The sequence below is a fragment of the Penicillium arizonense genome, assembly GCF_001773325.1.
Source record: "Penicillium arizonense strain CBS 141311 chromosome Unknown PENARI_contig003, whole genome shotgun sequence".
Taxonomy (NCBI): domain Eukaryota; kingdom Fungi; phylum Ascomycota; class Eurotiomycetes; order Eurotiales; family Aspergillaceae; genus Penicillium; species Penicillium arizonense.
This window is the reverse complement of record NW_019173280.1, coordinates 384,993-398,097: the sequence shown is the minus strand read 5'-3', so window position 1 is coordinate 398,097 and position 13,105 is coordinate 384,993. Positions and strand designations below refer to the sequence as shown.

The window sequence follows — 13,105 nt, the reverse complement described above, 5'->3', positions numbered from 1 at the left end:
CTACTGGGATCGGCGAGCCATGAAGTAAGTAAGAAGGTTGAGAGATCCCTCGCGGGGAGGCTGGGTGACCTTCTGCACACGCTCTGAGCCAAAGGTCAGGTTCAGGAATGTGCAAAGCTCGGTGGCGCTCTTGCGCACACCAGGTCGGGGGTGTCCCAGTTGTTGCATCACGACAGCGCCGATGCTGGCTAGCAGGTCATCGGCAATTTCAACTCGGGGACGGGAGAGAGACTGCTGGATAGTGCTAAGACCCATAATAATAGAGCGGTGAGTCTCGTCATTTTCTTCTTCGTCGCCGAGATCCAGTGCCTGCAAGACACCAGCGATGGCAGTCTGGGGGAGGGTCAGGAAGACTAATTTGTCTGTCACTTCCTCCAGGCAGGTGACAAAGTGGGATGAGGACTCGTAGTGTTGGCGGGCCCGAATGAAAGCCAACATCGCGCGCGTATCGTAGGGGTGGAAGTGCTCACGGGTCCGCAGGAGCATGGACCGGATGGTGGCTAGAACCTGGGTCTTAACGTCGTGGTCCTTACGGCTGGTGGGAACTGCTTCGAGTTCGCCTAGCAAGGACTCCAGCATCGCATTATATTCCTGGCTGCGAGGCACGATCTCATCTCCATGGTATTGGAAGAGTGCTTGCAGTTTCCGGTATCCTGAGGGCTCCATGGTTCTTGACGCAATACGGGCAAGGCCTTTGTGAATCATCTCCCTCGCGTTCACTGGGTCTTTGGACCGCGGGCTGGGGCTGCGGTGACGGTCATTGAACTTCCGAGTGCGTCGCGGGGAGTCGTCGGATGTTGTTGAGTGGGAGAGGACCGATTGAGACATTGCTTCGAAAGATCGGTCTCTCACATCGGCGGAGCGGGGTGTTGTTTCATTGACTGGCACTTCCTCAAGAGCAGTCGGCTTGGCTGCAGATCGTGGTACGGGCAAGTCTACAACCTTGCCCGTGTGGGGAGTTGCATTCTCGTCGTTGCCATGGGTCTCGGGAGAACCTACAGGAGGATCTTGAAGATCCATCGAATCAACCCCGGTGACGATGTTGGAAGCTGCTGGCTGAACACGGCCCCTTGTTGGGGATGGGCTTGGTTGAAGCGGTGCACGGCGCGTAGGAGATGGAGTTCGGGCTTCAGAGTTCATAACCGAGTCATGGCTAGGTGCCAAATCAGGGGTGGGCTTTTTGGCCGATGCCATTACTGAAGCCGGGGCATCCTCTAACATGTTCTCGGGCTCGGTTACGTCCTGTTCAGGCTGTTCGGGGCGGACGGGAGAACGCACGGGAGGGCGAATGGGAGAACGCATGGGGATGGAAGATCTTGAAGGCGTAAGGTGGCCAATTGAGTGAGCATTCCCAGATAGTTCATTCTGGTCCCGAGTAGGTGTCGTAGGTGTTGTCGGTGTGGCAGGATCCTCATAAATGACCATTGAGTCCGGAAGAGGCCTGGAAACAGATTCAGGGACAGGAATCAAATGCGGATCAATGGGTGCAGCGACGTCTGGCTCGGCAATCCGTGGTGATGGTGGCATAACAGCAGGCTCAGCATATTCCTCAAGCACCATTGGCTCCGGTTCATCAACGGGAACCGAGCTTGCATGAGGGCCATCCGGCGCCGAGTGCAGCATAGGTTGTGAGGCAGACAACTGGGGACTACCGAACACTGCAGATACTGGCGAGCTTTGGGCTGGCGAATATTGGTCTTCAGATGCACTAAGATGACTGTCATAGCGAGGGGTTCGAGGGGTTCGAGGAGTTCTTGCAGAAGAATGATTGGTCAAACTGTCGTTCGAATCACTGCGGGCATGACTGGCTGCCCCAAGATCGTTGTGAGACTTGGATTTTGATAAATCAAGCTTCTTAGGTCTACCCTTCGCCGTACCATTCGGGTTCGACTCATGGGGGCGAATACGGGGAGCTGCGAGGGGCTTCGTGTTAGGTGTCGATGGCTTAGACCTCACAGAACGAGGAGAGCTAGTCGGCGGTTTACTGGCAGAGCTGTTGTTGGTAGATTGAGCTCGTGACTCGGGGCGACGGGCGTATGGATCTGCCGTTGCAGGACGACTCAACTCTGCCCGTCGGGGCTTCATGCCAGGTCGCATAGGTGCCGATGACAAAGAAGAGAGGGGAGCACCGGTGGGCACAGTACGGGTAGTCTTGGCAGCAGCCTGTGGCTTTGCCTCAGGGAAAGCTGGTTGAGCTGACTCTGGACGAGAAGGCATCTGACCCTTCTTGCGGGCAGCAATAGCTTCTTGGAGGGCCGTACGACTCTTGGCGGGGCTCTTCGCAGGCAATACAGAAGCGGGCCTCGGGCCACCGTTCGGGTTCGACGAATCTTTCTCAAGTAAATTCCGTGACTTGGCATCGAGAGAATTCATTATCCTTTAGGCAAGTTAGCAAATCAAGTATATGGACAGAATAAGGGGTAACATACGCATCGGCACGCTCAGGCCATACAGAGAAGAAGGTCCAGAAGGTACTGCGGCTTGCCTCACGTACACCAGGGTTGGCATCTGCGAGACCCTTCTTAATAGCCTTCTCGATGAGATCGAGACCGCCACCATGTTCAACCGCGCTCTTCTGGTGAGCCTGTCGAGTGATCAAAGTTGTGAGCCATCCTGTGGCAAATAGACGCAGCTGAACATTCTTATCCTGAGAGGCAAAGGATACATGCTGCAAAAGGCGAATGCTGAAGGATACATTTCCAATGACTGCGTCAACGGCTGCATTTCCGTTCTGAGCAGCGATCTTTTTCAACGCTGAGCAGAGCTTCATCAGGTTCTGCATGATGATCTCAACCATCGAGTCGATTCTGGGACCACATGTGCGGGCGATATCCTGGATTAGGAGACTTCCATTGGTAGACATTGTGGTTCGAAGGGAATTGACTACCTTGAAAATACCATCAAGGAGTGTCTTTGTGGCATTGATATAGGTCTGGGTGAAGTCACGCGGCGCATTGCCTCGTGTAATTCTCCGGAAAAGAATGACATTCTTTTCACGCTTTAACCAGTTATCTTCGGACTCCCTCCCCTCAAACCACGGGAGCATGTCACGCACAAGATCATCAACATCCCTAGCTGAAGCTACGTCAAATGGCTCCAGACCATCATCGTCAGGTAATGGCTTTTGAGCCGGTGGCTCACCAGCCGGCGTCTGAAATCGGTGATAGGTTGGTGGTTCTGCAGATGCCAAAGGGGCAGTCGGTCGTTCGCGATGGGCCCTTGAGGCTGGGCGGCTCTTAACGGGCTCCATTTCTGTAGAGAAGTCAGTAATTTGTCAACGCTAAGGTTCTAGGTATTCGTCACTGACCATCCTCGGGGTGGTCCACGGCGTGTGAACGAGATGACATAACTGAGATCGGGCGTTCAGCGCGAGAAATTGGGCGTGTAGATGAGGCAGCCTCAGGTTCAACAGAACCTATGCCTATGGCCGTGAGAATAGCATTTGCGATAGATTTTCTCACTCCGCGGGCCGCGATTTGCTTCTGCAGATCAGATTTTGCTCTCGCCGGTCCAGAGCTGGATTTTATGGTCAGTCATTCGATGAAAATGACTCAAGCACAGGGAATGCAATCACTCACCGAAATAGCTCGATTACGACCAACTTGGCCGTATCTCTAACGGCACTGTCGGCGTCTTCTAAGCACGCAACCAGAGAAGGAACGTGTTGGCGATATAACAAGCCATGGCTTTTGGTCATCTGCACATTTGCGAGTCAATATACGTCAAGCATTTCTGGGTGCATCAACCTACATTTGACAGCCAAAGCATACTCATTTCCTTGGCTCGAGGGTTTTTCCCGATCAATGCGACCTCTAGAACATAATACTCGACCTCACTGCCTGCCACGGGCCACAGATCGGTGAATATTGACGCAGCCTGGGCTCTGATCCGTTCTTTGTGATCGTTTAGACGTTCTAACAAGAGGGTGTACAAGTTGCGAGCTTGGTTGACGATCCATTGCTGCTGATCTTGGATGGTGAGGCGCTTCAGGAGGTGGCCGAGGGTAGAAAACCCTGCGCCGCAGACCGAGTAATGTTGGGAGCTAATGGCGAGGCGCAATGTTTCGAAAATTGTAGGAATGGCGCCCTCTGGGACATTTTTTTGTTTGATATCGGACTTGACACTAGTTAAGTAGGCGACCTTTGAATCAACAGACAGGTTGGGGTTCTTGAAGGCCGCCAAAAGCTCTGAAGCCTTCGCCTCCATTTCGAGAGTCAGATCTCGGTTCGTCCTAGGTAGAACAGGTCATGCAAATAGGACGCAATTTGTATGCAGTGGTCGGATAAATCGGGGTCCACTGTGGATGGTAGGAGACTTGGTTGTCGGCTTTGACACTGCCCAGGGGGAAAGTTAGCAAGGCTCCAATACCAGAGCAAATGGCACAAAGTCTCAAGGTAACAGTGACGCGAAATAAGGGCAGATCATATGAATGCGCTCAGATGGACTGGCTTATAGGCAGAGGACGGAGAATCGCGCGGACATGCGGGAGATGGAGCAGGGTATGAAGAAGAGATTGGGGACAGGATCGCAGGCGTTAAGTAGGAACAGTTCACAAGGGGAAGGATAACATACAGAAGCGCAAAGCTGGAGAGCGCAAAGCGATGGATGTGTTGCAGGTGGGATGTTGCGAAGGAGGAAAACAAGGGGCGATAAGCGCGTCCCGATAAGCGCGAGGGACAAGTAGGTGCAAGTAGGGGTAAAGGGGTGCGAATACAATGATACTCCTTGGAAATGAAGTTGAGATTGTGTTCCGTAATAGTTCTTTTACTCGTGTACGAAATAACCCTCAGATCTGTTGGGCTGAACGCAACTTAGGCCCAATCCTGTTTCTACCGTTTGTTTACCACTTTTCTCACTAATGGTCGCAATGGCAACGCCATGCACAATTTTATAACAGTACTGTTTAGGAGTAAATGAGTGAATGGATTGCTCTAGTAATATAGGGACAAGTGATCAATTAATGTTCCTTCAATCCGAAATAGAAGCCTGTCTACAGTTTTCTAGGCAATTTACGGAGTATGATACCCGTGAAAGATATATAAACACTGTATAATAACATAAGACTTCACCAATCCACTTCAAAGACCAACTTGCGGTCTGAACCACATCCAATCGCTTTGTTCCAGGACATACAATTGATTTAAATCATAAAACCCTGCATTATAACCCCACGAGATCGTCAAAGTGGATCATACTTTGGAGGCAGATCACCGTAAGGTGCTTATTTTAGATCTAAACCCCCCCATAAGAGACCAAAAATGGCGGAGATCTAAGAGTACCTTCGGTCAGTATAAATAAACAGAACCTCGATATTTACGCTCATGAATATCAAGTTTGTGCCGTCAGCTTCCGCATATAGTCAACCCCACCTTCCTCCGCATTCAGCCCTGGAGGACATACTTCACTCACCACACTCCTCAAAGAACCAACAATCTAGACAAGAACTGCAAGACTACCAACTAGACCATCGATGATAACCCACAACATCAAAATGAGAACCTCAGGCTCTCCTCCGCCTAAACCCTCCGCCTCTGCAATCCCCAACCTCAAACATCAAGAGCACCAACCCCCAAAAAGCACAGAAGAAAAGCAAACACAAACCAGCCTCACAAAGACCAAGCTTCCCCAACCAAAACCAAAACTCCGCCTCCACATCCAAGACCTCCGCCACCCAGCCTCAAGCGTCTTCCTCGCCTTCATCCCAGACATTGGATCAACACTAGACCAAGCCCTGACCAACATAATCAATTACCTATACACATCACCAGAACCAAGCACTTCCAATACATCAAGACCACCCCCCCACAGACCCCAGTTCACACCCAGCATTCCCCAGACTCGCTCCGTGACAGTCTTCCTCCGCGATTATAGCGGTGTGGCTTATACAACAGGCACGGAGCTAGACGATGCACACAAGGAGATCCATGTCTCGCTTCCTTATGTTCAGTATTGTACATCGAAAGATGATCCGCTTCATGAGTTAGTTGGTGTTCTTACGCATGAGTTAGTTCACTGTTATCAGCATACTGCTCCACCAGGTTCGGATGATAAAGACGATGATGGAGATGGAGATGATGATAATGGCGGTATACCTCGTCCGCCGGGTGGTCTGATTGAGGGTATTGCGGATTTTGTGAGATTGAAGGCTGGGCTTGAGCCGCCCCATTGGAAGAAGCCTCAGTCCAAAGATGAGAGGCCTGAGAAGTGGGATATGGGCTATCAGCACACGGCTTACTTTTTGGCTTGGCTTGAGGATGTGAGGGTTGGGAGGGGGGCTGTTGGGATGGTTAATGATCGGTTGCTTAGGGTTGGGTATGTTGGTGAGGGGGATGAAGAACGGGATGAGGCTGTGGGTAGGCGTATTGGGTTTTGGAAGGGTTTGTTTGGGACAGGGATTGCGGACTTGTGGGAGGAGTATGGGTGTTATTTGGATGATCCAGCATGTGCTGGGAGCAGTAGTGGGAATTGGGAGGATGAGATTGTTAACCCAGAGTGACGGAAGATATAAGTTAGCTGAATTGGTAATCTACAGCAGAATAGAAAAACCATTATTAGATGATTTTGGTGTGCATTCGATGGATATCTGAGGGCACTTCTATATTTGAATGACAGGGCCAACACCAACTTCATCACCTGTCGTTTGACCGAGCTTAACTGGAGAGTGTAGCAGACGAAAAGACATGATATAACAGTAAGGGAAATTGGGAAAAAAGAAGACACCAGATGAATCGAAGGGATTGAGAGTCCCATAATGTACAGGGTCCAGTCATGTAGAAGACAGGATAGATGACTCTTTTTAACCGCCGGCCAGCTTCCCATGCGAAATGCGAAAGAATAGCACACCGGAAAAAAAAGGAAAGCAATGACAAAAAAGAGACATGAAATAATATGTTACCGTGCCTTTGAACCAAGGCATCCCATTGCACCAACACCTTAAACAACAACCTCACCCAAGTCGACGTGGACGGGCTTCCAGGGAGCAGCGGATGCTTCCTCCATGGCACTGGGCACACGGACGGAAAGCGGGCTGTAGAGGTACCAACCCTTGAGCGCAGCAACAGCAGCACGCTCACGGCCCTCCATCAGACTGGCGCCAGCGCCCTCGCCAAGCTTGTCCTTGCCGGAGAAGATACCAACCACAAAGACGGGGTGTCTGCTCTTACGACCAGTTTCGCTGATAATCTTGGCAACTGGACGCTCGAAGCCCTCGCGCGCGCACAACCGGGTCAGGTCACGGGCAGGCTTGCGGAAGTTAAACAATTCTGAAATGTTGAGATGTCGTGAAAGGAAGTGCTGCTCAAAGAATCGCTTGGCGGCGGCACGGCCGGCGTGCAAGTAGATAGCACCCATGACTGCACGAACAAATTCTGCGCTGGCCTGCTCGGTCGTGACGCCAGTCGCGGTGGTGTTTGGCGTTCCCTTAATCGGGTCACCGAATTCATCATCATAGAAGACCTTGGAAGTCACCGTTTTCCGCCAGTTCAACTGTTGTTCATATGGCCGTACTGTGTCAGAAGCTGGGGTCTCGGGGACCTCAGAGCCAGGCTCGAGTCTTTGGAACTGCAACAGACCGGGGTCGACCTCTCCACCTGGCGCGGAGGCCAGTTCGACACCCCATTCTCTAGCCATGGCAGCGAGAGTCTTGGGACCAGCGTATGCGTACATGGCGGCGAAGATCACAGTCAGCGGCAGGCGAGGGTAGGTGCAGATGAGGTGCTCTGTGGCGTAGTAGGAAAGGAGGTCATGACCGAGGGTGGCCAGTGATGTGTTGTTGAAGTTTGTGTTCGGGTCGGCAGAAGCATCAACTAGTGTTCGTGCAAGCGTCTCGACGGGTAATCTGGAGGGAAGGTAAAGTCGAGCGTGGAGGGCAGCAAGTTTTGCGGATTGTTGAGCTGCTTCGACTGTGGGAGAGGGATATTGGAGTTGTGAGTGACGAGTGTGAGACAGGCGAACAATTTCCGACAGTTTCTCGTCCAAAGGAGCTGAGTCCTCGATAATTGAGTCTTCAGGGACACCACCATTTTGGATCGGGGATGCGGTTGATTGACACCGCTGGCCGTACATGTGTTGATGCAGACGGTTAACAGTCCGAGTCCGCGGCCCAAGGACTGAGCTGCTCCATCTTTGGAGCTGCAGCCTCTTCATCTGGGCGATTGTGAGGAATTGGGAACGAAAAAAGAAAAATTATACCGGGGGAGGGAGAATCGCAACGCAATCAACTGGCCGTCAACGAGAGGAAGAGAAATTGTCGCGGCAGTCACGGGATGTCCAGGTCGTGTGAGAGCGCGCTAATCCAGTTTCGGCTCTAGTGGCTTGGCGGCAGACCTGCGATTGAGACGGACCTTTCGGCTTCCACCTCCAAGAACTATCTAGCCCTACGCTCGCTTTCCCCGTTCAATAACCCCTTCAATTGCATCTTCGTCACAATGGGTGGAGGTGGAAAGATCCCGTATGTTCTTACCACGAACAACCCCGCCAGATGCTAATAGGAGTCGGACAGGTACCCCAAGGAAGTCTGGTCCCCCGCTGGTGGTTGGTACGCCCAGCCAGCCAACTGGAGGGCCAACACTGCGATCATGGGCGCCTTTGTGATCGGTGTCGCTGCCGTTGCCTTCAGCCTCAGCGCCGAGCGCGAATACCGCGACAAGATGCCCGAGCCCGGCCGGTTCTTCCCCAGCCGATAGTTGGTCACCCCGACCCCATCACCCTGTCTCTGATGCTGACCCATGTTTCCTCACTTTAGCTGGAGTAAGCAGATCCGCGAGCATGAGCAGCAGCAAGCCGCCAAGAACGACTCATGAAGAAAACCCAGGATATTGGCGGTTATGGAAGGACTTGAACCAAGACGGAGCCTTTTCTTTTCGTGTTTTTCTACTATTTGTTCATTTGTGTGCTGTACGACAATAAAACGGCGTTCCTCATTCGGCCATTGATCAATTGGTCAATAGGTGTTTCTGAGGAGACTCCTCAAGTGTCTTCAATAATCGCTGCGTGTACAGGCGGACCCGTTCCGTGAATTCAGACTGATTCCACAATTCCCTTCCGTTTCCATCAACATCGATCTGTGGCACACCAATTTGTTCCACCACAAAGCCTGCTGCAACGGTCGCGCAAATAAGTGCCATAGGGTGGTGTTGGAAGTTACCCCAAGAGTTGAGGGCCTTTTTCCAGGTCTCGGAGTGCGATAGAACAGAATCGATAGCCTGGAATGGCTCTCGGCCTGTAGACACCATACCCTGAGCTAGTGCACCTAGGAACGAGTTGCCCGCACCCGTGGGGTCAAGCACAGACGTAGCGCCAGAAGCATCAGGTTGGTGATATGCCGGGAGCCAGATCTTACTGATCTTAGAGTAAGCGTAGCTACCGTCCTTTCCTGCCCTGATAACCAGTAAACCATTTCCATCATGGCCAATGCCGGAGTCTATAATCTTTTGGACCAGCTTTTGGCTTTCGTCACTGTTCTCGGTCCAACCGGGTTGATCAAACATCATACCAATTTCCATATGGTTAGGGCTCACGACATCCACGGCTTGGTTTGCAGAGAAGAACTTCTCTTGTTCCTCCGGGGTGCAGAGGTCAGGAACGGGCTCCCAGACAAAGACGGGCCGCTTGGAGGCATCCAACGTGGACGGCGCTTTGCCTGCCTTGTGCAATTCTTCTCGCCGCTGTAAGACATGTTGGACTATAGAGATACAACGGGATGCAGAACAGACCATATGGAATGTCTTAGACCACATTTGAGTATCCGATAGCATCTCAGGCTCGAGCCTCAACTTGGGAGTCAAGTATTTGAAGTCTGCGGGGTCAATCAGGACTTCCATTCTAAGGATATATCATTACATCCATAGATACTTACCTCGTTTCTCATTTGGATGATATCCATTCCAGGCCCTCGTAGTCAATCGACTGAAATCCTCCCTGAAAAGACAGTCTGTATTCCATGATTTGATCACGTCAAGGGTCTCAGGAGGGAAATCAGAGCCAACATCAACAATCCAGCTCACGGATTGTGCATATTCTGAGCCTGAAACCAAGCGAGCACCCACGACTGCAAATGAGGCCGCCCCGCCGAGAATGTTCTTGACCCCAGGTCTTGAGCCACCAAAGTCAATATCATCTAGACAGTGTGAGCCCATGTCCCGCACTGAACGGAGATAGCATACCTAGGATGAACATCCCCAGAGTGCAGAAATCGACCTCATGCTGACCCTGAGCCATGGCTATATCCCTGTGGCTCTAAGTGATCTATAACAAGAATGGCAGAGAAGAACAAGAGGAACAAAGGTCTATCAAGTTCTGAAGTGGATCAATGATACATATCGTAATGCGAATACCAAAGATACACCGAAACATCATTCTGTCAGCCAATGGCCTCGTACCGTACATACGTAATGTATGGAGCCCGGACCTACCTTCAGGAGCTCCAACTTCTTCTTTCTTTCCCCTGTTGCTTCGACTTGCCTTTGATAAATTGCAGGAGACTTGATTGTCTATTTATTGCCTGCATTTCCTATCCACCCAACCCACTTCCTCCATCCTCTTCGCTTCAACCGTTGGAGCTACGTGTTGCCTATCATGGCGTCAGGCGGCCATATGCATAATTTCACCACCCTCATCAAGCGGTATGTACCCTCGTTGCGCGCAGTGTCGCTATCGCATTGAGCCATGTTTAAATCCCGTCTAAGCTGTGTGACAATTCCTCCGTATTCTTGACTGACAATACACTCCGGTTTATAGGCTCGAGGCAGCCACCTCCCGCTTGGAGGACATGGCGATGTCACTCGATGACCCCAGCTCACCCAAGTCCATGGGCGGCGCTTCATCTTCGGTGCCCGCTACTCCCGAACCACCTAAGCCCACCCCTCCTCCACCCGCAGCTCCTGTGGCTGCCCCGGTCCCGCCTCAGATCGAAGACTTCGATGCATTGATCAAGGGCGATGTTCAGAACTTTGTGAACCTGGGAGAGAAGATTGGCGGTCTGGTCGCTGAACAGGTAAGCTCGCCTGGTATCTTTTCGCAACGAGTAGTTACTGACTACAGTCTAGTCGAAAGCCGTTCTGCAAGCCTTCAAAGCCGAGCGCACCTATCTTTACGTCGTGACAAAGGCCAAGAAGCCCGATACCCAGCCCCCAGAGCTGATGACAGATTTGCACAAAGCCTCGGACAGCATTAACAACATCCGCGAGTCAAACCGTGCGTCTCCGCTCTTCAACCACCTCAGCGCTGTCGCAGAGGGCATTGTTGCACTCGCCTGGTTCTTTGAGAGCAAGCCCGCGGAATTCGTCGCGGACATGATTGGTGGCATTGAGTACTATGGAAACAAGGTCTTGAAGGAGTACAAGGACAAGTGAGTACCTCGGTGATATGTCGCAAGATCTATGCGCTGACGTTTTGACAGGGACCGTACACATGTCGACTACATCAAGGCCTACTATCAGAACTTCAAGGCTCTCGCCGAATACCTCAAGAAGCACTTCCCCAAGGGCCTGACTTGGAACAACGAGAACGGAATTGACGCTCTGGAAGCTTTGAAGCAGGCCAAGGGCGGACCTGCTTCCCCCGCTGGCGGTGCCCTTTCTCCTCCTCCTCCCCCTCCCCCAGTGCCTTCTCTCAATGTGCCCCGTGGTGGTGCTCCTCCCCCACCACCTCCCCCTGGCATTCCTCCCGCTCCCGCCCCTGCAGCTCCGGCTCCAGATATGGGCGCTGTTTTCGACCAGCTCAACCAGGGCGAGGCTATCACCTCCAGCCTCCGCAAGGTGGACAAGTCACAGATGACCCACAAGAACCCCAACCTGCGCGCCGGCTCGACCGTCACAGAGGGCTCCAGCGCCGCCCGCGGGAAGTCTCCTGCACCTAGCAAGAAGCCTAAGCCCGAGAACATGCGCACGCGCAAGCCGCCTCGCAAGGAACTCGAGGGAAACAAGTGGCTCATCGAGAACTTCGACAACCCCGGTGATATCGTCGAGATCCCCGCGCAGCAGAACCAGTCTATCCTGATCACCCGCTGCAACAAGACCATCATCAAGGTCACCAACAAGGCCAACGCCATCGCCATCGACAACTGTAATGGCCTCTCTCTAATCGTCGACTCCCTGGTCAGCAGCCTTGATGTTATCAAGTGTCCCAAGTTCGCTCTCCAGATCGACGGCACTGCCCCTACCCTGCTGTTGGATCAGGTTGACGGCGCTACCATTTACCTTAGCCAGCAGAGTCTCAACACTGAGATCTTCACCAGCAAATCCTCTGCTGTCAACATCAACCTTCCTCCTAAGGAGGGCACTGATGATGACACTAAGGAGTGCCCTCTGCCCGAGCAGTTCAAGAGCTACATCAAGGATGGTGTGCTGGTGAGCGAGATTGTGGAGCACGCTGGTTAAGCAGAGTTCAAATTCAAGTTCCCAGGAAGAGGCAATCTTCCTAGGCTACAGAATTCTTAATTCGCGTTGTTCTTTGGTAGAAGTCAGTCGTACTTCGTCCTAGGCCTGGACTCTTTTGATAATTTTTGATTGCTATATCTAGCGCTCTGTAGATAGAAATCGCAGGATCTCAGACATGCCCATTCTTTGTCTTTTTGATTGAATATTTGAAACCTCCTTTCCGGATAGCGACAGAAAGCGAGATGTGTTAATTTGTAGATCGATGCCAAAGGCCCCTAACAGAACACCATCGAGATAAATCTACCACCAACCTTGTACCACATAAAAGGGGCTTAAAAAACGGCAAAATTCCATATTATGATTACTACAGTCCGTTTAGGGTCGCCCTACAGTATTTCGGAAAATCAGGTAGAAGACATATATCATATCAACAATTAAATACTTCCAATAGCACCAAAACAAAACCAACTAACCTCTTAACTCAGAGTGAAACCACCTACCAGGACTGTCCTCTCCTGTCCATCTTCGTCCTTTCGCAATGCTTCTGACTTTCCCCCTGTCAAGCCCAGAAAGAAACAAACCCTTCTCAAGTTTGATAATCCCCCAACGCCGCGTTACAGCCAAGTACGGAATCAGGCGCGGTGACTACTAATATGGTTCCCTACAAGAGACGACTGCTGCGCATCCTGTCGGGCATATTCCGTAGGTCGCTACTGGCGAATACAGTA

The 13,105-nt window shown here is 51.8% G+C and overlaps 6 protein-coding genes across 6 annotated transcripts; 3 read left to right on the top strand and 3 right to left on the bottom strand.

The window, feature by feature from the left end:
* On the bottom strand, positions 1 to 4,206 carry PENARI_c003G10304 (uncharacterized protein; the record flags this gene model as incomplete). The annotated part of the gene is made up of 5 exons (XM_022628721.1): positions 1 to 2,377; positions 2,430 to 3,252; positions 3,308 to 3,516; positions 3,579 to 3,697; positions 3,751 to 4,206. 5 exons carry the CDS (start codon positions 4,204 to 4,206, stop codon positions 1 to 3), a joined length of 3,984 nt encoding a protein of 1,327 aa, XP_022491618.1.
* Positions 4,207 to 5,491: 1,285 nt separating this feature from the next.
* Positions 5,492 to 6,496, top strand: PENARI_c003G04501 (basic secretory family protein; the record flags this gene model as incomplete). Its single annotated transcript, XM_022628310.1, has 1 exon — positions 5,492 to 6,496. One exon carries the CDS (start codon positions 5,492 to 5,494, stop codon positions 6,494 to 6,496), a length of 1,005 nt encoding a protein of 334 aa, XP_022491280.1.
* A 437-nt stretch (positions 6,497 to 6,933) lies between these two features.
* On the bottom strand, positions 6,934 to 8,145 carry PENARI_c003G06457 (mitochondrial 54S ribosomal protein mL44; the record flags this gene model as incomplete). Its single annotated transcript, XM_022628448.1, has 1 exon — positions 6,934 to 8,145. One exon carries the CDS (start codon positions 8,143 to 8,145, stop codon positions 6,934 to 6,936), a length of 1,212 nt encoding a protein of 403 aa, XP_022491649.1.
* Positions 8,146 to 8,426: 281 nt separating this feature from the next.
* PENARI_c003G06518 (uncharacterized protein) lies at positions 8,427 to 8,801 on the top strand (the record flags this gene model as incomplete). Its single annotated transcript, XM_022628454.1, has 3 exons — positions 8,427 to 8,449; positions 8,501 to 8,683; positions 8,744 to 8,801. The coding sequence occupies 3 exons, from the start codon at positions 8,427 to 8,429 to the stop codon at positions 8,799 to 8,801; spliced, it is 264 nt and encodes an 87-aa protein (XP_022491426.1).
* A 132-nt stretch (positions 8,802 to 8,933) lies between these two features.
* PENARI_c003G08750 (uncharacterized protein) lies at positions 8,934 to 10,218 on the bottom strand (the record flags this gene model as incomplete). The annotated part of the gene is made up of 4 exons (XM_022628609.1): positions 8,934 to 9,665; positions 9,714 to 9,796; positions 9,857 to 10,117; positions 10,164 to 10,218. The coding sequence occupies 4 exons, from the start codon at positions 10,216 to 10,218 to the stop codon at positions 8,934 to 8,936; spliced, it is 1,131 nt and encodes a 376-aa protein (XP_022491521.1).
* Positions 10,219 to 10,575: 357 nt separating this feature from the next.
* capA (adenylate cyclase-binding protein) lies at positions 10,576 to 12,377 on the top strand (the record flags this gene model as incomplete). The annotated part of the gene is made up of 4 exons (XM_022628793.1): positions 10,576 to 10,622; positions 10,738 to 10,993; positions 11,046 to 11,347; positions 11,399 to 12,377. The coding sequence occupies 4 exons, from the start codon at positions 10,576 to 10,578 to the stop codon at positions 12,375 to 12,377; spliced, it is 1,584 nt and encodes a 527-aa protein (XP_022491678.1).
* Between the last annotated feature and the right edge of the window lie 728 nt (positions 12,378 to 13,105).